The sequence below is a fragment of the Ursus arctos genome, chromosome X (assembly GCF_023065955.2).
Source record: "Ursus arctos isolate Adak ecotype North America chromosome X, UrsArc2.0, whole genome shotgun sequence".
NCBI lineage: Eukaryota > Metazoa > Chordata > Mammalia > Carnivora > Ursidae > Ursus > Ursus arctos.
Window position 1 is genome coordinate 108,261,310 of NC_079873.1, and position 26,107 is coordinate 108,287,416.

At 39.5% G+C, this 26,107-nt stretch overlaps 1 protein-coding gene and 1 long non-coding RNA gene across 17 annotated transcripts in view; one reads left to right on the forward strand and one right to left on the reverse strand.

Annotated features, from left to right (window-relative positions):
- FMR1 (fragile X messenger ribonucleoprotein 1) overlaps nucleotides 1-14,724 on the reverse strand; it is a 38,658-nt gene extending 23,934 nt beyond the window's left edge. For 6 of the 16 annotated variants that reach the window (XM_026479769.4, XM_048213590.2, XM_048213589.2 and 3 more), the window contains exons 1-3: nucleotides 14,426-14,722; nucleotides 4,723-4,775; nucleotides 1,324-1,417 (exon numbers count right to left, since the gene is read on the reverse strand). In XM_026479769.4, the coding sequence (XP_026335554.1) occupies nucleotides 1,324-1,417; nucleotides 4,723-4,775; nucleotides 14,426-14,476 (198 nt within the window). In that variant the 5' untranslated portion in view covers nucleotides 14,477-14,722. Of the gene's footprint in view, nucleotides 1-1,323; nucleotides 1,418-4,722; nucleotides 4,776-14,425 lie in introns of all 16 variants that reach the window. The other 10 variants (XM_026479767.4, XM_026479765.4, XM_026479764.4 and 7 more) reach the window with 3 other exon arrangements.
- A 175-nt stretch (nucleotides 14,725-14,899) lies between these two features.
- The window catches only part of LOC130544177 (uncharacterized), a 144,967-nt gene continuing 133,759 nt past the window's right edge, over nucleotides 14,900-26,107 (forward strand). Inside the window, exon 1 of the long non-coding RNA XR_008960226.1 lies at nucleotides 14,900-15,243. This is a non-coding gene — a long non-coding RNA (uncharacterized LOC130544177). The remainder of the gene's footprint in view (nucleotides 15,244-26,107) is intronic.

Consider the following 26,107-nt stretch of genomic DNA (forward strand, 5'->3'; position numbering starts at 1 on the left):
TCACCACCTGTCATGTGACTTAGTTGGAAAAAAAAAGTCTCCATTGTCCACCCCAACATTATTAGAACATTTCGGACATAGACAGACCAAATGTCCTTGCCTTCAGGAAGCTTGTAGTCTCCTGGGGAAGTGAAAAACTAAAGGTCCTCAAGTACAGACAATGTTTGTGTTTCCTACTAGGATCACAACACCTCACAACACCAAGCCCAGGCCCTTATACCTAGTAGGGTACTGAGTACATTTTTGGTAATTACATAGTACTTTATTCTACTTGAGAAAGAGAAAAGAACACAGGCCTGGACATCTGGAGACCTTCCCTGAGTATTTTCTAGAATAGTACTCCTGCCCGTATATCACCTTCCATCTTCTTACTTTTTTTCTTCCATCTGCCATAGTATTAGCTACCCTGACTAGAATGCGACCTCATCAAAGGCAGGGGACTCTTCTGTTTCACTGTACCATCTGTACCCTAGCACAGGAAATAAGAATTCAAGGACCTAGTACACTTTACACCTTACTTGTATATAAATGTCTACTTAGCTGCTTCCTTCATACCACAAATATTCATGAAGTTGCAACTATTAACAAGATATTGTGGAGAAAGAAGAGAAGCAACTTAAAATGGTGTGAAAGGGGAGGAAGGAGAGGATACTACACAGATCAACTACAACATAAAGCAGACTCCAAGTGCTTTAAGTCCCAAAACAATTTTCAGTGGCTAGAGAAATTATAAACACAATGTTTTTGTTAATGTGTTATATCTCTATAGCACATCTTGGTCAAAGACATCAATGGTACACGAGCAGGTGGTTCACAGCATGCCCAGTGAAAAGATGTTTTCCCTAAACGTGTTTATGTTAAAACTCATAGCTGGGTTTTTAATACACCAGAAGGATTTACTACTACTTAAAGAAATTCTAGAATGCTGCTCTATTACAAGGCATGATTTCTTCTCCTTTGTAAAACTAATTTTCCTAATCCATTTTGCTTAAAATGGAGACAAAGTTGTAAGCTAACAATACATTATTCAAATAAAGATTCAGAGATTGAAGGAAAGGGTAAAAGGAATTTCCTAGCAGGCAAAGGAAATTAGCAGTGACTTTCAACGATGCGCCCTCAGTGCTGCTCAGGCAGCCACATTTAAGCATCATGTAGTATTTCAGATCATTATTAAGATGGCTCAATCAAAAGCACTTGTCCATCACAGCTATAATTTTCAAGGTAGTTTAAGCTGTGTTAAAGACAAGAGGTAGAAAAGGCACAGGCAAATTAAATGCACCCACTCCTTCAGTGCTTAGTAACTTGAGGGCAGGGGAAACTTACCTCAACTTCATCACTTTCATTTATATCTTTATTATAACCTACAGGTGGAGGGAATCTCACATCATGGAATGGAATCTGCCTCTCTGGCTGCCAACTGCAAATAAGCAAACACATAATTAACATGCTTTCCGGTTTAATGGAAACAATGACCACAATGCCATCAACTCTTGGTTAAGTGTGACCTTCTGTTTTTCTAGTTTAAAGAAGCAAATGCTTTTTAAAACAGTGTTTTGCTGAGTGGGGCATAATGGCAATGTAGAAACATTTCAACAAACTCTGCATGCAGCATAGCAGCCTTGTAGTTCTATTTGGAATATTCCTCTAAACACAATAGATCGACATTACAATTTTCCAAACAGGTCTTTCTTTCAGTAATTTCAACCTCTAAGAGTGCTAAATGCAAGGCCACAACAGCAATTTCCTCTGATGCTTAAATTAAATGTTAGTATCAGTAAGTGTTAGTAACATCATCACCATACTTCTACTTGCAAAAGAATTTTAACCACATTCTAAGGACCACAGAAACTGGTCCTAAATGCCCTCTAATTCCCAAGCAAAATGGGGCAGCCAGCACATCAGGAATTCACAACTCACTTTTCCCCCTTTAAATTTAAGATCCCACGAGGTGGTCAATTCTTGCCATGGATAGCTGGCTGCTGATCTGCATGGCCTGGTGGGGTCTGTTAAACCACAGAAACCCGATGGAGACAGCCTACAGGAGTTTGGTAAGTTGCCTATGTTTTTAAATTTAAAATAATATGGAACAATTTTGAAAAACACCAACTTATTCTTTTATATCCAAAATGATATAAAATATTAAAAGACAAACTTTGCAAAAACATTGCAGGACTCAACTGCTGCAGCAGTCATTTCTGGGTTTTTTCCTAAAAAGCTTTCTTTAGTAAAATCCTACTGAGAAAAGTGCTAATATTTTTTAAAAGATTGTATTTATTTGAAAGAGAGCAAGCACATGGAGGTGGGGGCAGGAGGGATGGACAGAGGGGGAGGGAGACTGAGAGAATCTCAAGCAGATTCCCCACTGAGCACAGAGCCTGACTCGAAGCTCGCTCTCAGGACCCCGAGATCGTGACCCGAGCTGAAACCAAGAGTCAGATGCTTTAACCAACTGAGCCACCTGGAAGCCCCTAATTTTTTTTTTAAAGAAGAGCCATATATAAGGTAGAAGGGTAGGTAATTAAGACAGAATTTGTGGAAATCTGATTAGGCCTATGTTAGACTGAACCCATTATTATACACATTTGAAAACTATGAAGCTTTAGAAAACAGTGTCTTTACCTCAGAAAATCCTTTTTATATTTACTGAAAATTAATGACTTTTAACATTTTACAAATTCATTGCTAAATGTGAGTGGAAAAACATGTAATAATACATAACATAATTTTCTGGGTTCCAAAGGAAGAATTATTTTAAGTTTTAAGTGTACAGAGATAAAAATTCAAATTCTTTATTCAAAAATGTGAAATATGGAAGGTAAAAACATAGCACCTAAAATAAGCTGGTGTTATAGTATTAGGAATTGCTTTACGACTGAAAGGAAAGAAAGGGTAAATACAGTCTGAAGTTCTATAAAACATTAGTTTGTTTTTTTTTTTTTTTAACAGAAAAACAAAAAGGAAACACCCAAGGAAGGGCAGAGACTACTTTGGTAGAGACCTATCATACCCTAGTGATGTGCTCAAACCCGGTGTTGAATCTCAAACATACTCCATGAACACAAGGAAAACCGTTCATTTGTTTCAAATTCCCAGGATGACATCTTGAAGAGAAACGTTTATACAGATATAGAACAGAAGAGAATTAGGAGGTCCGAATGCAGAATAATTTTAGGTTTATAGTAGAAATCTGACTCAAAACAAAAGAGAACTGATCTGATAAGTCAGTGTATTAACCAGACACATTCTTAAATGCATGGAGGAAATGAGTGTTTGCTTAACACGTTAGATTAAAGACTACCGGAGAAATTAAAAGAGTGGCAAATAAAGATAACTCTTCCTTGATGGGAAACAGTGTTTATCTAGTGATGGGAGCAAGCGGATTAAGAGTAAATTACAAAAAAAAAAAAAAAACTTTCAAGTTCAAGATCCTTCTGTTAAAAGCGTGATGTTGCTGTCTAGTGTATAAACAATGCGAATCCATGGATACTTGAGCCAGCAGAGGCACATTCTGGAACTTCTGGCTCTATGCATTCAGAAAAAGTTATTGTTACTCGTACTTGTATTCTGGACTGAGATTAGTATAGAACTGAGAAGAAGGTTGGATATTCTAAATCCTTTTATTTCTGTCCCCTAAATGTGTTGCAGGCATCCAAGAGTACTACTACTTTGTTCTCTTGGTAGCTAAAAGATACTGCTAACAGTCAAATTACAGTATGTCTGGGTCAGATACTATATTTTAACAAATTTACTGATATAACTTACATACCATAAATCCATCCACTTGTGTATGTACAATTCAATGGTTTTAAGTATATTAACAGATATGTGCAACCATTACCAGTCAATTTTAGAACATTTTCACCCCATGCCCTTAGTTATGACTCCCCAACCCCCCCAGCCCTAAACAACTACTAAGCTATTTCTTTTCTCTATAGATTTGCAACCTGCTTTGGGGATACTATCAATACTCTTGGTACCCAAAATCCAAAATGTTAAAATTGTTGATCATTCTTCAGAGTTCAATATAATCCTAAGATCATAACATCGACACTCTAGTTTAAGGAGTTTATATGTACTTTAGAATCTTGAATGGCTACTCTGAAAACAGCCTTTATTAGTATTCAGGAAATTTAATCAAGAAATTCGTCTCTCCTGACAAAATGCTAACATCTATACCAATGATGTCTTTGTATAGCTAACGTTCCTAGGCTATAAGTATTTCTATATACTCTTCTAGCAGAAAAGATTGATTACTGCTATTACTGACTATAAATACATGAAACATGTAAAATAAGCTAATAAGTAAATATGATTATTCCTGATAAAATACACTGGACAGCTAAAACCATCAATTTTAGATTTAACATTATAAAACCCACATTAATTTTACCAATACCCATGAATCCATTCATTTTCATCTTGTAACAATACAAACATTTCTATCTAAACTCTCAGTTACTAACACAGAAGACTCTGGTTTTTTTCTTCACATTCAAGGGGACTGGGATGTAGGGATCAAGGTTAAATGAAAGGGATCTCTAAGGTCATTAGCGGGAACAGTCATTCCATTGGTTGTTCAAGAATTTCCTGGGCAGTAACATGAAGATCCATTCCTGAAAAACACTCAAACGAGACTTGAATTTTTCTAAACGAGGAGTAAAAAGAATAATTAGTATAAAATAGTATAGAACCTGAACATTAAAATTATATCAAGACACTTACTTGTTTTCAAATGCAACTGTTATTGAATCTTCATGAACATCCTTTACAAATGCCTGGAAGAAAAACACCATTTAAATTAACTTCTAAGCTTAAAAATCATGTTTTTAATAAATTTTATAGATACCAAACATTTTCTGTTTAAGAAAAAAATGGAGCTTCAAATGAAAGTTTGTCAGTTTGTGCAGATAACTCATTCATAAATCACATCTATATTTGGCCACCTACTATGTGCAAAGCCCTAGGGATACGGATTAGTTAAAACAAAACATGAAAAAAAATGCTCCAGAGTTCAGCATCTAATGAGTGAGTGAGAGCGCTAAGTAATTGAAAATTACAATGCAGGTGTTGAGTACAAACCTGGAGGTGCACTTTAGGCTAGAATTATTGAAAACAAAGAAATTTGTTCCATGTACCACATGCCAGCCAGTACAGATTTGTTGCAACTTTTCTTCTTCTCCTTAATAAAATTTTAGGAGAATACCACAGTAAATGACTAAATATAATCTCAAATCTAGGTAGACACAAGCACACTAAATTTTCCCTACCAACGATATGCTGCTAATACCACTAAAATGTCCAATTAGCAGAGTTTAATTAAATTCCCAATCTCATAAGCACCTGCAGAAAAAAACCAGTAATACAGAGTAGAGGTTTAAATCTTTGAAATCTGATGACGCAATTGCTAGTAATCTGCAGAAAGACATAACAAAATAGCTAACTAATTATCGAAAATTCTTTAATCAGCATGCCGTCCGTAATTCTATAAAATGACATAACTAAAGTAATAGCTAACTAATTATCAAGAATTCTTTAAGCAGCATGCTGTCCATAATTCTATAAAATTAAGTTTTTAATAGGTGCAGGAAAGGCGGTTTTGTTTCTGTTTTCACAATCAGAGGAGTAGGATAAAACATAAAGAAACCCAAGAGGCTTTATATCTTAATTCATTTTAAAATGGCTTGAGAGATTTAAGCTTCTTACTCAAATTTGTTCTATACACATTTCTCTCTGCCTGTGGGATTACAGCCAAACTCCTTTCGGGCTGTAAAGGGCCCTTCAAGACCTGGCCCTACCCCTCAGCTCTCCAAACTTCATCTTTCACATCCCTGGAGGCTGTGATCCAGCAGTGCTAAAGGACTTGGGCGTCTCTCCCTTAAATGGTCTTCCTTCTTTCCCATTGTCTTTCCCCTCTTTTCATCTAGCTACCTCCTATTAGTTTCTTTTAGGTTTCAGTTCAGATGTCACCACCTATGGGAAAACCCAGACTAGGTTAAAATCCATCCTCTACATTCTTACAGCATATCCTGTGCTTATCCCTACTATAAACTTACCCCACTATATTATTATTGCTCATTTCCCCACTAAGTTTCCTAAGGTCTTATTTTATTTACTGTTGGACTTCAGAGTGCCTACGAACTCAATGAGTAGTTATTAAATGGATCATTGCTTAAAGGGTTCCTATCCTACCCTTAGAGGAAAGACTATGTGTGGGGGGGGAGGGTGGTACGTTCATCAGGGAAGACAAAGTGAAGAAGGTGAGTTTCCCTATCAAACTTTGAAAACTGGGTCAGAGTTAGCCACACAAAAAGGAGCGGAGGATAAAGGAGGCCTGCCAGGCCTAAGGGGTGGGGGTGGGGGGGAAGGAACAAAGGCTTTGACCTGGAGAAACAGCTTAGGGTATGGTAGAAATAAATCCTTTGTGAACCAAGAAGCCAACACAATTCAATGGGGAAAAAGAATAGTAGTGTTTTTAACGGTGCCACCGGGCCGACTGCATATCCACGTGCAGAAGAATAAATTTTTGACCCTTATCTCAGACCGTACACAAAAACCACCTGAAAATGCATGAGACCAAAATGTCAGAGCTAGAACTATAAACAAACCAGTGATCCAATGCAAATGTCTTGGTAAACATCTTCAAAGGCTTGAAGTGATTAAAAAAAAACCTTAAACTTCTTCAAATATAAAATTAAAACTTATCAGTCAAGTATTAATTAGCTGCTCTTAAGAAAAATAATCAGGTGAGGCGGGGCCCTGGAAAACATTTATATGGAAACTACATAAACAGACACACCAATCTTCTAAAATTATGCTTAAAAGAATAAAAGCAAAGTTATGCTAAAAAAAGCTTCCTTATAAGATCAAGGCGGATGGGGCACCTGGGTGGCTCAGTCGTTAAGGGTCTACCTTCGGTTCAGGTCATGATCCCAGGGTCCTGGGATGGAGCCCCGCATCGGGCTCCCTGCTCAGTGGGGAGCCTGCTTCTCCTTCTCCCACTCTCCCTGCTTGTGTTCCCTCTCTCGGTCAAATCAATAAAATCTTAAAAAAAAAAAAAAGATCAAGGTGGACTATAATGGAAGCCAAGTATTCTGCTATCCCCAGCATGGCTAAATTATTATTTCTAAGTTAAGCATGTCTATAGATGCTAGTTTGGAGGGGAATTCATATTTTCTTCCCATTGCTTTTCCTTGCTTATTTTTCCTCAGCTATATTTAAATCATGAGTAGTTTCTACAGCAGTTTTTGAAAACTCTAGTTTAATACCGACCATGATGTTTTAGAATATACTAGATTTCATAAGGGTGCATGCCCCGAGTACTCTAAGGGGTTGTCTGCCTATTACTTCACCAACAGAAAGGCTCGATTTTGAGTTAAAGTTAAAGGAATTGGTTACTCTTAATTCTATAAAGTAAGCCCCCCAAATTTTGAAGAATGGGACCAACGGGACTCCCCCACCCCATTTCTCCCTTCTCTTTACCTGATAGCTAATACCAAATTAACAATCTGCTTTTGGGGAAAGGGAGTCCACCAAGGATGAAAATCAAGACTCCTATTAGGAGGTGATCCCTTACTTACCAAGAAGGGCCACTGCTTCTGCTTTCATTCTTGTCTGAAGTTTCACATTTGTATGTATTGGCAGTAATTAACATTAGTTCCTTACAGTATATTATGCTGAAAATGTTAAGTCCTTTAGTCAGTTAAGAGAACCTTGTTGTAGCTGAGTGAGGAACTGTTCTCACTTAAACAGGCATCTTTCCAATACTATTACCCTTGTCTAAAACTATTCTGTCTACCATAGCACCCACTGGCCATATGTGACTATTTATATTTAAATTAATTACAATTAAATAAAATTACAAATCAGTCTCCCGGTTATACTCGCCACATTCCAAGTGCTCAATTGCCACACATGGCTTAGTGTCCACTGTAGTGAACAGCACGGGCAGAGACCATTTTCAACACTGCAGAAAATTCCATTGGATAGAAGGGATTTACAGGGGCACCTGGGTGGCTCAGTCGGTTAAGCGTCCAGCTCAGATCATGATCTCAGGGTTGTGAGATGGAGCCCTGCCTCGGGCTCTGTGCTGGGTATAGAGCCTGCTTAGGATTCTCGCCCCACCCCTGCCCCCCTCCCTCTCTAAAAAAAAAATAAATAAAAATAAATAAAACATTTACAAATGTTGGGGACTGTTTTCAAACCCACCTTAGAAGCATTCTAAAAGTCAATCTCATTACTTTACTGCTGTATTCTTATTTTTCTTATTTTTCTCTCTTTGCCACAAAGTTATTGCACAGTTTAATCATACTCACCACATTTGCCTAGTTCCTAAAATCAAACATTGCCTCAAAGGAGGAAGGTCTGCAACTGTTGTGACTATTAACAACAAAAGCTTTCAAAGGCTTCCAAGGCAATTCCGGATATAGAGTGTGCCCACGGCCTTCAATTTAACAAGGCTTATCTGTATGTGGATGTTCGCACGACTGTTCCAAAATCAGTCATTTTTAGTCATTGTTTGCATATTAAGTAAATACAGAAGGTAAGTAATATCTTCTGTTTGCTGCTGTAACACACTAAATAAAACTATTGTTTGCATCTGGCCTGCGTTTACACCAAGGACAAACACCTCTTTTGATTTCTAAGTCCTTTTTACTAAACTGTCATTCACTTCCAACAAGGGTCCCATCTTCCTGATGCTCATCATATTTTCTCCAAGGAACCGTTGTTTTGGCCACCCCTCCCTCACCCCAACACTCTTACCCTTGTGCCCTGGAAAACCCCAGAGCACTACTACCTCCCCTGCCACCAACCTGGAAAACTACATTTTGTTGTGATCCCTACCTATCTACACCAAGCGAAGTTGGTATTTGGGGAGAAGATGTTCAGGAGATTCCTGAGAGGTTACCAAAGAAGGCAGATTGAACAACAGAAGGCACAAAGGGAGCTGCACCATACTGAATGAGAGCTAGGGATCTTATAGGAGTCAGTAAACTTCGTAGTTAAGAGTTTTGCTGTGAATGAGACGTAGGCTCAAAATTTTGGTTCTATAAGCTATAAGGCTTGACTCTCCAAGTGATCTCTGTGCCTCAGACTCCTCAAATGCAAGGAACAAATGGATACGGGGGGACTGCATTCTAAGGGTGTTGTAATGAAATCATACATGTCTGTTGCCTACTACAATGCCCGCCTGGCACATAGTTGGCACTAAACAAATGAGAGGCAAAGCAGAGAGGGGCGTATTTTATAAAAGATGCAGAACCATAAATACTCTTGCAGTTGAGAAAGTTACATCTTAACAAAAGCACACTAAAAAAAATTTAAAAATTGGGATACAAAAAGAAAAGGCTGTTTCCTCAAGGATACTAAATACTGAAAGGTTATTTAGATTCTGAGAAGAAAAAAAAGTGCTGAAAATCTTTGGGGTTCGAGAAAGGTGCTAAAGTGCAGTGTGAAAGACAAATACGGGCTCCTCATCGGGGGAATAAACAAGAAATCAAAAAGTCATTATGGGATCCTCAACTTACTGGCAAATAGATCAGAGAGGCAGTCACAGAATCATACTTACCAAAGTGTGCGAAGACTAGAGTTATCCAATTCAAACATTACGAGGATTGATGAAATTAAGAAGTCCATCCTTATCTGGGTGAACGCCCCCTCACCCTCAATTTCACACCCCTTAGCTTAGTAAACTCACAAATGAATCACTGGTCACAAGAGTACTTACTGTATAGTCAAAATTTCAATGTGAGGCCCTGACCACCACTGAAAACAACTACTACATTATCACTGAAGACAACACATGCAGTGCAATAACTCTCCTTAGAGAAAATGTAGAGCACCACAAAATGTCCCTCCTAACGAAAGCACACAGGACCGGAGGATAGGGGGATAAAATACAAATCCAAGGCTTCACAGATAAAGTGAGTTACCGCTTTGTCACCCTTGTATGTGGGCACTAACAACATAAAGGGATGAACAATGTAAAAAGTACAATTAACCTCATCAACAATCCTTCCAACCACAGCACAGGTCCAGGAATACTTGACTTTACTTGGGCACTTACCACAAATTCTGAGGAAAAAAAATGCATTCTTTTTTATTCATCCTGACCCAAAGACAATACACAGGTAAAGAGAGAACAGTATGAACTTTCCTGTGTGTATGTAGTCTAACTTTTTAATACTTCAGTTCTTAATGTGCTTCCAATATAACAAAAGCAAATTTCAGAGCAAGGTCAGAGATTTTCAACTTTCTCTTTCCTTAGTGGGTATTCATATGAAGAATTACAGTGTAATAATAACAAGTTGCAAGAGGTAATAAAAAGGAAGTTGATACATACACTGAGTAGGTCATGACATCTTTGTATCAACAGTAAAAAAGTGGTAACATCACTTTGCAACTGTACTTAAAAAACGCTAAGGAGGTTTTAGAGTAACAAAATAAAATAGAAGGTTACAAGGAAATAAAAAAATGGGCAGGAAATCAAATCCAGTTCATTTCTTCAAGCTAACTTTCATCATTTCAGGAAGTCAGACTATCTGATCTCAAATTCCAGATCTGAGGACCCTTCCTAGCTCTAATGCTTAGTAGTAAGCCACTTACCCAATCTCTTTGTACATCTTCATCCTCATCTATAAAATGGGAATAACAACAGTACCTCAGGATTGTGGTAGAGGATTAAATAAATTATTTACAGATGTAAATTATTATACCACTAAATTTTGTATTAAATAATTTGGAGGTTTTCAGAATGTGTGAACATGAAGTTGGAAAATGCACAGTTCAAAAGGGGAAAAATGATGCTTCCACAGACACCAAACATTAAAAAGTTAGACTTGGGGAAGAAAAAAAAATGTGGTTGACCTGAATAACTCACTTCCTTGAAGTACATAATAACACCTGTATGCAAAGTTAGATCTAGAGACTTCAGAGAAAACATGAGTAACACCTTATGCAAGTTTATGTGTGGTAAAACACTGATTTCTAGAAGGCTATGTAGCTAACATGACATGCTAGGCCACCAATGTCTTCCTTAAAAACATTTCTTCCTGGTTGTACATTTTATCATAGCTAGCTGCTAGTTCCATAACATTACTCACCATGTTAAAGTCTGTCCTCAGATACCAAACTTAAAAACATAAGATATATTACATGAAAATCTAAAAATAAGAATATAATTTAGCATATTCACACCATATTACAGTAATGAATCGGATATCAGTCACTACATTTTCAGAAAATAAAAAGGTGTTATATCTTATGTTTCCAACACAGGATTTATCCATCTTTAGTAATTTTCATACTGGTACCAAAACCTAGGATCGGGATATGCTAGTACATTCATATCAGAATGACACACATTCTATACTTGAAATGGAGTTAAATTCATGTCCATTCTCAATATACTAAAACTCAGTCCCCCCCAAAGAAGAAACCCCCAACACCAAAAAAAAACCCCCAAAACCCAAAACACTACACTATTTTAGGCAGATGCCCCTAGAAGAACTTATTTCAACATTATGCATTTAGGAAATGTTTTGTAAAGATTATCCAAGTGTCTTCATGTCTTAAATAACATAAGACTCTAAGTTGTACACAAGACTATCTTTTTCTAAGTCAAAGAAATACCTAAGCATGAGAGTAGTGGCTCTGACAACTACTAAATCTAACTTTCAAGTTTTTAAGAATAAACACCAGAGGGAAAAATAAAAACGAGCTGTTCAATCTTAGGTTTAGGTTTCATGGTTCTGTTAATTCTAAATCCTGAACTTTAGATATTTTGCAGAGAAAGAATCCAAATATGCCCAGCTATACTCTATCCAGTTTATATTGTAAACTTGGACTATGTGCTCAGAAGATGGAGAATCATCCCTTGCAATATGGTGGTTCTGTTAGGCAAATCAAAGTCAAATTCACTAATATTGAAGTCATTTGAGTTGTTCAGTTTTTTAAAGGCTTTTCTATCAATTTGATGAACTGCGTTCCTATTTTTTTCATAAATATAACATTTCTACCAGTAGTAATTTTTTTATTGGTCTATTTCCCATATTTTCTGCCCATCTCACTGGAAAAGCAACTCAAGTTTACTTTTTGCTTTACTTTATAACTCACAACACTATGAGTCCTATAAAAACTTAAACCTTTTCATTATAGGAACTATTTTTCTACCAATACGGACCATTTGAGGTTTTCTTAAAAATAAACATTAATTAAGTAAATGTAACAGCAATTTCTCCACACATGTTTTTAAAAGATTTTATTTATTTATTTGACAGAGAGAGACAGCCAGCGAGAGAGGGAACACAAGCAGGGGGAGTGGGGGAGGAAGAAGCAGGCTCCTAGCAGAGGAGCCTGATGTGGGGCTCGATCCCAGAATGCCAGGAACATGCCCTGAGCCAAAGGCAGACGCTTAACGACTGCACCACCCAGGCGCCCCTCTCCACACATACTTGATCAAGTTTGACATTTCTCCTCAAGGAACTAAAGGACAATCCATTCTTTTTATTCATCTTCAAATTAAGCAAATTCGTTTTTGAAAAAACCCAACTAAAATGGGGGATTAATAGCAAAAATAGAGGGCACTTCTTATTATATTCCAATCAGTTTGCAAGCAAAATCACCAGAACAAATCATAGGTTGCTGGAAGAGAACAATAAATCCTTCAAGACCACGATGTGCTACTTGCCCTCTTGGAGCAGGCAAACTCCACTGAAAGACATTTAGAGTGGTGTCCAATCTAAGCAAATATCACAAATTAGAATACTGCTCAATCATTAACCACTGCTTATATTTATTACAGTTAGCACCACAAATCTAGTGAGCAAAACTGCCAATCTAGGAACCAGAATGATTCTACACTAACTAGCAGGAATTATTATGGATCACTGAAATAAATGCAATCAAAATTTTGCCCGCAGAGTCAACTGAAACAATTTTATATTGGTGAGACTGTTAAGGACATAAATGCTTTTTTCCTTTTACAGCTATAGGTTTTTTCTTTTGGCTAAAAGTATGAAACAGTTTACATACTTTACACACTTATGAAATACGCTGATCTCCAAATATCTCCATAGAATTGGTAAACACACACAAGAAGTCAATTGTTAAATTTCTCTTTGCCAAATGAGTCTCGTTTGAAATGCTGAAGTTATGCTATAATAAATTTAAGAATTTTGTTGGACAACTACAATAGCTAATTTCCATGTGTACCTTCTATTGCCCGAATACTCAAAGGTGGGATATTACCTACAGAAGTTATAAAGGAACATTCAAGAGAAAACGAGAATTTACAGATTACTAGTACAGTAAGTAAGTACCAACAGACGCACAACCGATACATTAAAATATTTTTAATCCTCCTTTTGAAAATCTAAGCTATTAGTTGATCTGCAACGGTGTAACTTAAAAAAGAAAAATCCACCGTAATACTCTGCATGTCTATTTAAAACCTCAATACTGTCCACCGCAACATTACACATTCAGAGAAGACAGTCAAGTACCTGGGGCACAAAACAATTATTTCCACTCATGATTTAAAATTCTCTAGTAATGATGTACTTTCAGTTAATTTCTTGCAGTTTCATGGCATATATTCAGGCCTTTGGAGGGTTAAAAATGTTTTCCTTAACTAGAAGAGTTGTTATAATGTTTTTAGATGCCGAAGCATCTGTATTCCTGAATTTGGCCGCTTTTATAACAAGGGAGGGGGACCGCGAATATTTAAGGTTACGAACTTCTCTAATGCATTACTCGGTTATGTCAGGGTCTTCCTGAAACTTTTGGATCTAAAATCTCTTCTGAAATTCACAAAGAGAGGCCACTAAAAATCAGTTGCCATTGTGATTCGGAACTGACTACAGCGTCTTACTACTCTTTCTCCACACCCCTTGCCCAGAACAGTGGAGCTCTCCGAAGTCCCAATGCTGGACCGGAAAAGAGAAGCCAAAGGAGATCTCAAACCCTCTTTACAAGGCAGGAGGCGGCTCGACGGAAGCGCCCCCCGCTACTCAGCAACTACCCACACGTCAGGCCCGGATCCCACTGGGAGAGGATATTTAGTAAAGGGAAATAAGCCGTCGCCGTCACTTCGCGGGGATACCGGCCCTTCCCGCCAGGATCTTGTACCTGCCGCCAACCCTTGTCCATCCCCAGGTCTCCCTCGGCTCCCGAGAGGACACCTTCTTCTCCTTGCCCGCTCTCATTCCGATAGGCGCCGGGGCCTCTCATAGGAAAGGCAGTGGGGCTCGAGGGGCTTCCTACAGGCCCCAAGTCCGGTCCTTCTCTCCCAAACAACATCCCAACGAGCGCACCCTGGCCCCCGGGCGCGGCGCTCGGGAAGAGGGCCCCAGGCCTGCCTCCCGCCGAGGCCGAGAAGAAAAGGGAGGGAAAGAAGGGCGAAGATGGGGCCTGCCCTGGAGCCAAGTACCTTGTAGAAAGCGCCATTGGAGCCTCGCACTTCCACCACCAGCTCCTCCATCTTCTCGAAAGCCCAGCTCGCGCCGGGAGCCCGCCCCCGAGAGGTGGGCTGCGGGCGCAAGAGGCCCAGCCGCCGCCGCCGCCGCCGCCGCCGCCGCGCTCCCGCACGCCCCCCGGCAGCGGCGCCGCCGTCACCGCCGCCACCCGCGCTCGCCGTCGGCTCACCGCCCGCTCGGAGGCGGCCCTTCACCGGAAGTGAAACCGAAACGGAGCCGAGCGCCTGACTGAGGCCGAACGCTCCGGCCGCTCCGCGTGTAAACACTGAAACCGCGTCACGTGACCGACACCGCCCCTCCCCCCGCGGGCTTGGCCCCCTCGGCCCCGCCCTCTCTCTCCCCGCGGGCCCAGGAGCGCGCGCATGCGTGCTACTGGGAAACCAGCTGGGGGCCGGGCCCAACGTAAGGCGCGCGGGCTCGGCGTGCGCGGGCTCGGGGGAGGGCGGGAAGGCGGGAAGGGCGGTGACAGGTCGCACCGCTGGCCGAGGTCGCGCGGCTTCGCGTCGCCTGGCGAGGGCCAGAACGCCTATTCCTGTAGAAGGTCAAGTACAGGCGTGGGAAAGGTCCTCCTGTAGCAATCAAGTATATTCACTTATCCGAATCTGGGCTGGCTTGGGTTGGAGGGTTTGTTTTTTTTAAGTGGGGCAGAGTCTGAGCTGGAGGTGGAGTAGGGGACAAGACTAAAGCTGAAGAATTAGATTGAAGACGACTTTGAACTAGTAACAGTGGCAACCACGGTGACCCAGGCTTGTGTGACCCTTAGAGGCAGAAGGTGAGAGTAACGCCGCCCCTTCCCCCAAGAAATTTTGGGCTGTCCTGTGGATACATTCTGTGCCCTTTGAGGGGCAGTGGATTGTGTCAGGACCTCTGGAAATGTTAGTCCTCCCTCAGACCCAGTACTGACCCATGTACTTCCCTTCCCTCGATTCAGTTTCATACTTGACATTTAAAAAAAAAAAAGAATGTCTTAAACACTCGTTAATTTCTTTACCATTTATTTTCCTACTATTTTGCCCCTACTGTGTGCCCACCCTGTACTGGAGGGTGGGGTGGGCATGTATGCAGCAGTCAGGTGACCTATCTACAGGGGCCAGTGCACCTGTTTTCCTTGCAGCTCTCTCCCTTTACCCTCCACAGTACAACAAACCCCAGCTCTTTCTCATTCCTGTTTCTGCACTGTGCTTGTATCCACTTTGACCTAGGTTTCTTTTGGAAAGCTTGTATCCAACTGAGAAGTTTATTGAGCCTCTACCATATGCCAGGCACTGTGCTAAATGCTAGTGAGAAATTGGTGAAGAATAAAGAGAGAAAGATTGCCAACATTTAACTTGGAACCTAGGGGCATAGATGGACATAAATCAAATTATCAGAAAAGTAAATGTGGAGTTGCAACTGTGACAAGGGTGACGAAAAATTAGGTACACCTATAATAGTGGAACAGGATCCAGTCTGGGGTGTGTGAGGGGCGGTCAGAGCTGGGAAATGACTCCAGCTGGACTGTGACCAGGGAGAGTTGGTGGAGGTGGGGTGAACTGCCCCAGACAGGTGCCCCAGAATTAGAGGCATGCTTGGGCCTCCAGTTCCCTTCCCACCCTACTCCTAGCCAGAACAGCAGTGTTACTGGGGTGGAGTTCCAGTTTTAAAGCAGCAAATCAAGGGCCACATTCCTTGAGGCCACAGTACACAAAAATGAGCCATTGGAATAGGATTTCTGGGGTAGTCACGAGATGTGAAGACTGCAGGATGGCTGAAAGAGAATCTCACCACAGGCTGGATGGGAGCAGAGCCCTTTCTTTAACCCCAATGTAGTAAAAGGGGACAACTTGATTAGAATGGTTATACCGTCCACATGTAGGGTGTTGTTCAGTTCACCCAGGGCTTTCAAACATTGTCAGCTCTTCAGAACCTGTACAAGCCATGCTAAACATGGTGCTGTCCCCTGAACCTATGACTTTCATGCCTCCATGGCTCTTACACAAACTTCTGGTTCCCCGGAACTACCCTTCTCCTTAGGGTTATCACATGGATTCCTTTTTTTTTTTTTTTAAGATGTATTTATTTTAGAGAGATAGACAGTGAGTGAGCTGTGAGAGGGGCAGAGGGAGAGGGAGAGAAAGAATCCCGAGCAGACTCCACGCTAAGCACAGAGCCTGACGTGGGGGTCGATCCCAGATGCTGAGATCATGACCTGAGCCAAAATTAAGAGTCGGATGCTTAACTGACTGAGCCACTCAGGCGCCTCTTAGATGGATTCCTATTAGCTAGTTATTTTACCTCAGGTGCAGAGAGTTGAGTTAACTTTGCTCCTCAATTCTCAGCACATTATCATCATCAGTCATGGCCAGGTCCTTCTCTTATTTTTATTATTTTATATTGTTGCTATTATTTTTCATTGTCTTACTCAATACCCACTCCCATTCTTCTTCTAGATACCAACTGCAATGTGTTGATATAGATCCTTAATAATTTAAGACAGGCAGTGTTTTGTGTATGCCTTTACATTTACAGAGATGGTATTGGACTAGAAATGTGCTTCTTACTGTTTTCACTCAACACTGTGTTCTTGAGCTATATCCACGTTGCTGTGTGTACACCTAGTTTTGGGCTTCTAACTGCTGCTGAGTATTCCGTAGATTTTCCTGATACATTTCCCTAGTGATGGGCATCTAAGTTACTGCCAACTCCCTGATGTCACACTGTGGTGAAAACCCTTGTGAATGTCTTTACGAACCTTTGCAAGAATTCGTGTGTGTGTGCTCTCATAGAACTTTGTACATACTTCTTGCTTCCTCACCACACTGCTTGTCATATGGCAGGGATTCAGTAAATGTTGGATACCTCTCCTATGATGCTACAATCACTTATTTATATTTCTATTTCCCTCATTGGACTGTGAGTTCCTTCCAGGCAGGAAAGATGTCTTATTTTTCTTTGTATCCCTGGCACAGAGTGGTTGATTTTAGGAAATGTTTGATGAATGAATACCTGCCTAGGTTCACTTCCTGTACGTGCTCTGACTTAGTTTTGCACTTAACTCCGTCTTTTTTTTTTTTTAAGATTTTATTTATTTATTTGACAGAGAGAGCGAGACAGCCAGCGAGAGAGGGAACACAAGCAGGGGGAGTGGGAGAGGAAGAAGCAGGCTCCCAGCAGACGAGCCTGATGCAGGGCTCGATCCCAGAACGCCGGGATCATGCCCTGAGCTGAAGGCAGACGCTTAAGGACTGAGCCACCCAGGCGCCCCCACTTAACTCCGTCTTAGCGTTGTTCTGATCTCTAGCTCTTGCAATGCCCCTTTCAGGACAAGCTTAGCTGATTTCAGACACAGGCTCGGTCCTGTTTATGAGCCTTCTCCTCCCATATTCTCTCTCAGTCACTGGCAACCCTTTCTTCAAGTGAGTTCCTCAGGCCTAAAACGGGGTCATTTTGACCCTTTCCATCACACACCTAATCCATCAGCAAATCCTTTCAAAGTTTACAATCTTTTTCTCACCACTTGCATTGCTAAGACCATGTTCCCGGCCCCCATCTTCTTTTGCCTGGATGACTGCAAAAATTTCGCTGGTCTCCCTGCAGCCCCTCTTTTTTTTTTTTTTTTTTTAAAGATTTTATTTATTTATTTGACAGAGATAGAGACAGCCAGCGAGAGAGGGAACACAAGCAGGGGGAGTGGGAGAGGAAGAGGCAGGCTCATAGCAGAGGAGCCTGATGTGGGGCTCGATCCCAGAACGCTGGGATCACACCCTGAGCCAAAGGCAGACGCTTAACGACTGTGCCACCCAGGCGCCCCTCCCTGCAGCCCCTCTTACCCTCTTGTCTATTCTGAGCACAGAAGAGACAGGACCTTATTCAGGTGTCAGTCAAGCCACTCTGCCACTCAAAACCCCTCCAGTTGTTCCCTGATTGTCTCAGGGTCAAAGCCAAAGTGCTTATTTATTCTGGCCTCAGTGCCCTATATACTCTGGCCTCTGTTATCTGTCTCACCTTCCACCTCCCCCTTCACTCCATTCCAGCCATACTGGCTTCTTGCTGTTTCTTGAAACACCAGGCAGGTTCCGTCTGTCTCCTCTCACTAGAATGTAAGCTCATTGAGAACAGAGATTTCTTTTATTCACTGCTTGTCCCCAGTGCCTAGCACGGTGTTTGGAACATAGCAGGTGCTTACTAAATATTTACTGAGTGAATGAATGAATGAATATGTGGTGAGGACCCAGATCAGATCAAGTCTGCTCCCATGACTATGTTTATCTGATAGTGGAATTGATGCTTCAGCACTTCTAGCTTTGTCTTGGCCCCTAGCTTCCATTAAATTGCTGCCTGTTGTCTTTGCATTGATGTATTCTGTGTTATTTCCTGCTCCTTCGCAATTTGAGCCCTCTGAGTCTTTTTCATGCCTCAATCCCAGCTGAAATGCCCTTTCTCTTTTCTAATTCTAGAAATCCTGTGTATCCTCTAGGACCCAGCTAAAACTTCACTTATTTCATGACACTTTCTCTGACAATTTAACCTCACTTTGACCTATCCTTTAAACTAGGCTTTAGGAAAAAACCTTTTAAAATTAATAATCTTGGTGTTTTAGAACAGTTTTAGATTTACAGGAAAATTGAGGCGATAGGAAAGAGTTCCCATATCAGTTCCCTGATACCCCCTCCCTGTGTCCTCTGTTATGAACATCTTGTATTATTGTGTTACATTTGTTGTCATTGATGAGCCAATATTGACACATAGTTGTTAACTGAAGCCCATAACTTACATTAAGTTTCACTCTTCGTGTTGTACAGTGTATGGGTTTTGACAAATGCATAATACCCTGCAGCCACCATTACAGTATCATATAGAATAATTCCATCACCCTTAGAATCCCTTGTGTTTCCTTGTATATTCATCAGCTCAACCCACTAACCTTTGGCAACCACTGATCTTTTTACTGTCTCCATACATTTACCTTTTCCAGAATGTCATACGGTTGGAATCCTATAGTAGGTAGCCTTTTCAGATGGTCTTCTCTCACTTAGCAATAGGCATTTAAGATTCCTTCATGTCTTTTCATGACTTTATAGCATGTTTCTTTTTACTGAGGAATAATATTCTATCATCTGATGTACATGGTTTGTTTATCCACCAATTGAAGGACATTGGGCTGCTTTCAGTTTTTGTCAATTATGAAAAAAGCTGCTGTAAACGTTCATGTGCAGGTTTGCGTGGACATAGGTGTTCAACTCATTACGGTGAATACCTAGGAGTGCAGTAGCTGGGTTGTATGGTGACTATGTTTGGCTTTGTAAGAAACTGCTTACTGTCTTCCAAAGTGGCTGTATTATTTTGCATTCCTACCAACAGTAAATGAGAGTTCCCACTGCTACACATACTCACAAGCTTTTGGTATTATCAGGGTTTTGAGTTTTCGCCATTCTAATAAGTGTGTAGTGGAATCTCATTGTTTTAATTTGCAATTCCCTAATGGCTTATGATGTAGAGCACCTTTTTATGTTTATTCGCCATCTGTATATCTTCATTGATGAGGTCTCTTTTCAGAACTTTGGCCCATTTTTCAAATGGGTTGTTTTCCTATTGATGAGTTTTAGTAGTTCTTTGTATATTTTGGATACCAGCCCTTCATCAGATTGTGTTTTGCAAATATTTTCTCCCAGTTTGTGGCTTCTCTTTTCATTCACTTAATGGTGTCTTTCACAAGGCAGAGGTTTTTAATTTTAAAATAGTCTAATTTAGCAATTTTTTTCTTCATGGAGCATCCTTTTGGCATTGTATCAAAGAAGTCATCACCAAACCTAAATTCACCCAAATTTTATCCTGTTATCTTCTAGAAGCTTATAGTCTTGCAGTTTCCATTTAGGTCTATTGATCCATTTTGAGTTAATTTTTGTGAAAGGTGTAAGTAAGGTCTGTGTCTAGATTCTTTTTTTTTTTTTTTTTGCATATGGATATCCAATTGTTCCGTTGCCATTTTTTTGAAAAGACAACTGTTTCTCCATTGAATTGCCAACTGATCTTTTCCAAAGGAGCAAAGGCTATATTTGTATGCATCTAATTCTGGTCTCTCTCTTCCATTCATTGATTTGTGTATTCTTCCAGTAATACCATATTCACTTGATTACTGTAGTTTTAACGTAAATCTTAAAGTTGGGTGATCTCAGTCCTCTGATTTTGTTCTCCTCCTTCAATATTGTGTTTGCTATTCTAGTCTTGCTTTTCCATGTAAACTCTAGAATCAGTCTGTCAATATCTACAAAATAATTTGCTGGGATTTTGATTGCAGTTGCATTGAATCTATAGATCAAGTTGGGAAGAAATGATAACAATATTGAATCTTCCTATCCATGAACATGGAATAACCCTCCATTTACATATTCTTTGATTTTCATCAAGGTTTTGTAGTGTTTCTCATATAGGTACATATTTTGTCAAATTTATGCCTCATTTGTATCTCATTTTTTTGGTGCTGATGTAAATGGTATTGTGTTTTCAAATTCTAGTTGTTCATTGCTAACCACTGCTTTTGCTGCAACCCATAAATCTTTTTTTAAAGATTTTCATTTATTTATTAGAGAGAGAGAACACACGCATGTGCAGGGGGGAGGGGCAGAGGGAGAGGAAGGCGCAGACTTCCCACTGAGCAGGGAGCCCGAAGCAGGACTTGATCCTAGGACCCTGGGATCATGACCTAATCCAAAGGCAGACGCTCAACCAACTGAGCCACCCAGGTGCCCGTGCAACCCATAAATCTTGGTAAGTTGTATTTTTTTCATTTAGTTTAAAATAGTTTTAAATTTCTTTCGAAACTTCTCCTTTTACCCATGTGTTATTTAGAAGTGTGTTGTTTAATCTCCTAATATTTGGGGATTTTCCAGTTATCTTTCTGTTATTGATTTCTAGTCTAATTCTTTTGTGGTCTGAGAGCAGACATTGTATGATTTCTGTTCTTTCAAATTTGTTAAGGTATGTTTTGTGAACCAGAAGTTGGACTGTTATGGTAAATGTTCCACGTGAACTTGAAAGTATCCTGCTGCTATTGGATGAAGTAGTCTATCGATGTCAATTAGATCGAGTTGATTGATAGAGCTGTTCAGTTCAACTATATATCCTTACAGGTTTTTCTGCTGCTCAGTCTATCAATTACTGACAGAATGGTATTGAAGTCTTCAATAGACCAATAGATTGGTCTATTTCTCCTTGTGGTTCTATCAGCTTTTGCCTCATGTATTTTGATACTCTGTTTGTTGGCTGCATATACCTCAAGAAATTTTATGTCTTCTTGGAGAATTGACCTCTTTATCATTATGTAATACCTCTCTTTATCCTTGATAATGTTCCTTGCTCTGAAGTCTGCTTTATCTGAAATTAATATAGCTACTCCACCTTTCTTTTGATTAGTGTTAGCATGGTAGATCTCTCTCCATCCCTTTACTTTTAATCTATTTGTGTTTATATTTAAAATGGATATCTGGTAGACAACATGTAGTCATATCTTCTTTGACAGTCTCCATCTTTTAATTCATTTTTTTGTAGACTATTCACATTTAAAGTGATTACTGATATAATTTGATTAATATACCATGTTCGTAACTGTTTTCAATCCATTACACTTGTTTTTTTCCTTTTGTATCTTCCTCTTTTTCTACCTTCTCTGGTTTTAATTGAGCATTTTATATGATTCTATGTTCTCTCCTTAGGATATCAATTATACTTATTTAAATTTTTTTTGTGGTTTCCTTAGAATTTGCTATATATTTACAGCTAATTTAAGTTTACTTTCAAATGACACTATATGGTTTCATGGGTAATGTAGGTACCTTATTATAGAGTATTCCCAATTCCTCTCTCCTGTCTCTCCTGTCATTTAATTTCACTATTCATGCACAATAATCACCAATACATTGTTGCTGTTATTGGTTTAAAAAGACAGTTATATGTATATCTTTTAGATCAGTTAAGATTAAGAAAAACAGGAGGTTTTTTTTTTTTTTTTTTTTTACCTTCATTAGTCCTTCTCTTCCTGTGTTTCTATAGATTCGAGTTTCTAATCTGCATCACTTTCCTTTCCTCCAAAGAAGTTTTAACATTTCTTGTAAGGTAGATCTACTAGTTAGAAATTCTGTCAGTCTTTAGCTGAGAATGTTTTTATTTCTTCTTCACTTTTGAAGGATAATTTCATTGTGTACAGAATTCTATTTTTTTTCCATTTCAACACTAAATATTTTACTGCACTCTCTTTTGACATGCATGATTTCTGATGAGAAGTCTGAGGTAATTCTCCTTATGCCTCCATAGGTAAACCCCACTACCACTATCCCCTGACTTCTTCCAAGTTTTCTCTTTGTCTGTAGTTTTCTTCAGTTTGAACATGATATGCCTAGCTGTGGATTTTTTGGTATTTATTAAGCTTGATGTCTTCTGAGCTTTCTGAAACTGTGATTTGTTGTCTGTCATTAATTTTGGAAAATTCTTAGCCTGTATTAGTTCAAATATTTTTTCTCCTTTCTTTCCTCTTCTGGTATTCCCATTATGTTAGTGTTACACCTTTTGTAATTGTTCCCCTGTTCTTGGATATTCTCTTTTTTTTTTTCTTCTTCCATGACTGTTTTTCTTTTTGCATTTCTGTTTGGGAAGTTTTCATTTACATATCTTCAAGCTCACTGATTCTTTCCTCAGGCATGTCCAATCTACCAATGAGCCTATCAAAGGCATTCTTCATTTCTGTTGTTACAGTGTTGTTTTATTAATTTCCATAATTTTTTGATTCTTTCTCAGAGATTTCATCAGTCTGCTTACACTACTGATTTATTATTTCTTATATTTTATACTTATACTCCCCCTGTTCTCCACAACAAAGGCCTGCCCTCCAAGAGAAATTTACTTACCAGAGCCAGACCAGAGTCTTTTTTCCCCTTAGGAAGTAAGTTACTGATCTGATACCCATCCCACCCAAATACTTCAGTGCATATTTCCTACAAACAAGGACATTCTGTGCATAACAACAATACCACCATCAAAATCAGGAATTAACATCAATAAAATACTACAATCCTGGTATTCTGTTCAAGTTTGGCCAATTATCCCAGTAAAACCATTGATAGCAAATGGATCCAGTCTATAATAATATTTTTACATTTAATTGCCATGTATCTACAATAGATACTTGGTTTTACCTTGATTTTCATGCCCTTGACACATTTCAAGATTATAAGATAGTTTTTTTGTACAATGTCACTCAAATTGAGTTTATCTTATCTTCTATCAGTGTTAGACTCAGTAGTAATATTGGAGAAATGATGCTGTGTTTTTCTTATTCTTTCTGTTTCTGCTTGTTCCATTACTTGCTTATGTTCATGAAAATATTTTTCCTCAAATTTCCATTAAAACTACAGTGCTGAACATTTTAAGGTTATAAGGGCAGGAAAAATAGGATTAGAGACAATAGCAAAAAATGTAACCTGGAAACCAGTTGTGTGTGTGGTGTCTGATTTTGACTACTCATTTGTTCTTGCATATTGTCTTTTTCCATTAGAACCTTTAATGTATGTAATTCATAGTTGTTTTAAATTCCCTGTCTGATAACTCTAAAACCAGTGTCCTTTTTAAGTCTTATTCCTGTGCTTGCTTTGATTGTTCAGACTGTATTTTTTTTCCTGCCTTTCCACATGCCTTGCAATTTTTTGTTGAAATCAAGGCATGGTGTATTGGGTAATAGGAACTGAGTTAATTAGGCTTTTAGTTTGAGGTTTTATATTAATTTGGGTAGTAATGTAGCTGTGTTTATTCATTGCAGCTGTAGGTGGAAGAGGCTTCAGTTTCCTTTAGTATCTTTGTTTTTGTTTGTTTTTTTTTTGTCTCCTTTGTTAACTTTGGGTTTCCCTGAGAACTCCTTCTTACGTAGCTTGTCGTTCAGCTCTCTTAGTTCTAATCTACTATTACACTGGAGCCCTGCTGATGTGGTGGCAAGGTGTCAGGGAGAGAAAACATTCTATCATCTTATGATTGACTCTCAGAGTTTTAGTAGACCTGAGTGACCTGACCTGTGTTTTTCAGAAGCACTTCCTATCTCCCCACCCCCTTCAGGAGATACAGGAAGGTTAGAGGGGACTAACATTGGCAAGTAGCCCCTCTCCCAGGTCAGGACTGGCTCTGGTAAGTAAATTTCCCTTGGAGGCCAGGCCTTTGTTGCGGAGAACAGGGGGTATATTTTAGAATGGTTGCTTTTCCCCACCTCTGCCGGGAAACAGGAGGGACTTTTTCTCTGATCTTCACTGTGAGAACCTCATGGGTTCCTGGAGGCAAAACCCATGAAAATGTAGGCCTCCCCACAAGATTGGTTTCCCAGGAGTTTTTAACTCTCAACCAGTCTACACCCAGCCTCAAGCAATTCATCAAAACCACCATTTAAGTGTTCCTATCAATAATTGGCTCCAGCAACTTCTGTGTTCGGTAATCTGATCTCTGCTGCGATTCTCTGAATGCACCTGTCTCTCCACATTTTGGGCTGGCAGTTTGCCACGTGACATCAGTTCTCTGGGTCCAAGAAAAGTCATTGCTTTTCTGTTTGCTCAGCATCTTTCTTGTTGTGAGGCGGGGAGTGACAACTTCCAAACTCTCAACGTCTCAGAGCTCTGTATGAGGCATTCAAGTTGGAATTTCTCTTGGACATTGGGGTTGTGTGTCAGAACTCCAATTCATAGCCCAAACATCACCAGTAAGCCTGCACAGGTAGAAGTATTAACTTTCAAGTTAATGAAGTGTCTACTTTATTATGAAATAGTTATATTATTTTCTTTTTATCTATTAAGAACAAATATGCATGCAATCTGTGGCAGGCACTGGGCTGACTAACTCCACTTCCATTCCCAGTCTCATTCTCCCTTGGCTGCCTCTACCCTAGAGGCCAGATAACCTAAATATGCATTTTTTCCAGCTACCAGAGGTGAAAATGGCTACAGGGCTGGCTTTCTTTCTTTCTTCTTAAATAAGTTGTAAACATGAGTTTATTAGCAAGCTTCTGAGAAAGTGCTTTTTTGAGAAAAGCAGACAAATTTGGCTGGTGTTGCTACTTCCTCTGTAATTCCTGCCTTGATTGTAGATTTGGTACCTAAAGCTAGGGAATGGCCAGGTAGCATCAGTAAACCATTGCCAGCAGCCACCCAGCACCATATTTCTTGAGTCAGAAAAATAAACCTCCATTTGATTAAGCCTTCTTAATTTGGCTTTTCTATAACCTACAGACATATGCACTTCTAACTCATGGAACACCTAACTCATATGGAATCTGAGCTATAAAACCAAGAAATGAGTCTAATAGATAAACACTAGGAAGAGCAGGAGTAAGTTTGACTACAATGAAATAGTAATACTGATACCCACCCATTCAAAGAACTAAAGAAAGATTAGTCTTAATGTTGAAATACCAGGGACTAGAGTTTTGCTGATTGCCATTTATTCTACACATATGTTATGTGAGATGTGGAGGGAATGTTGATTCTGTGTAAGTTCAAAGTCGCAGGGACCAATAGCATGAGAAAAGGGCAATTTTTAAGGAACTAGGGCTATCGTAGTGTCCCAGTGCTGTGCAGATGAAATTAACCAGAGGATAGATTTCTCAAATTGTCTGAGTAGGGGTAAGAGGT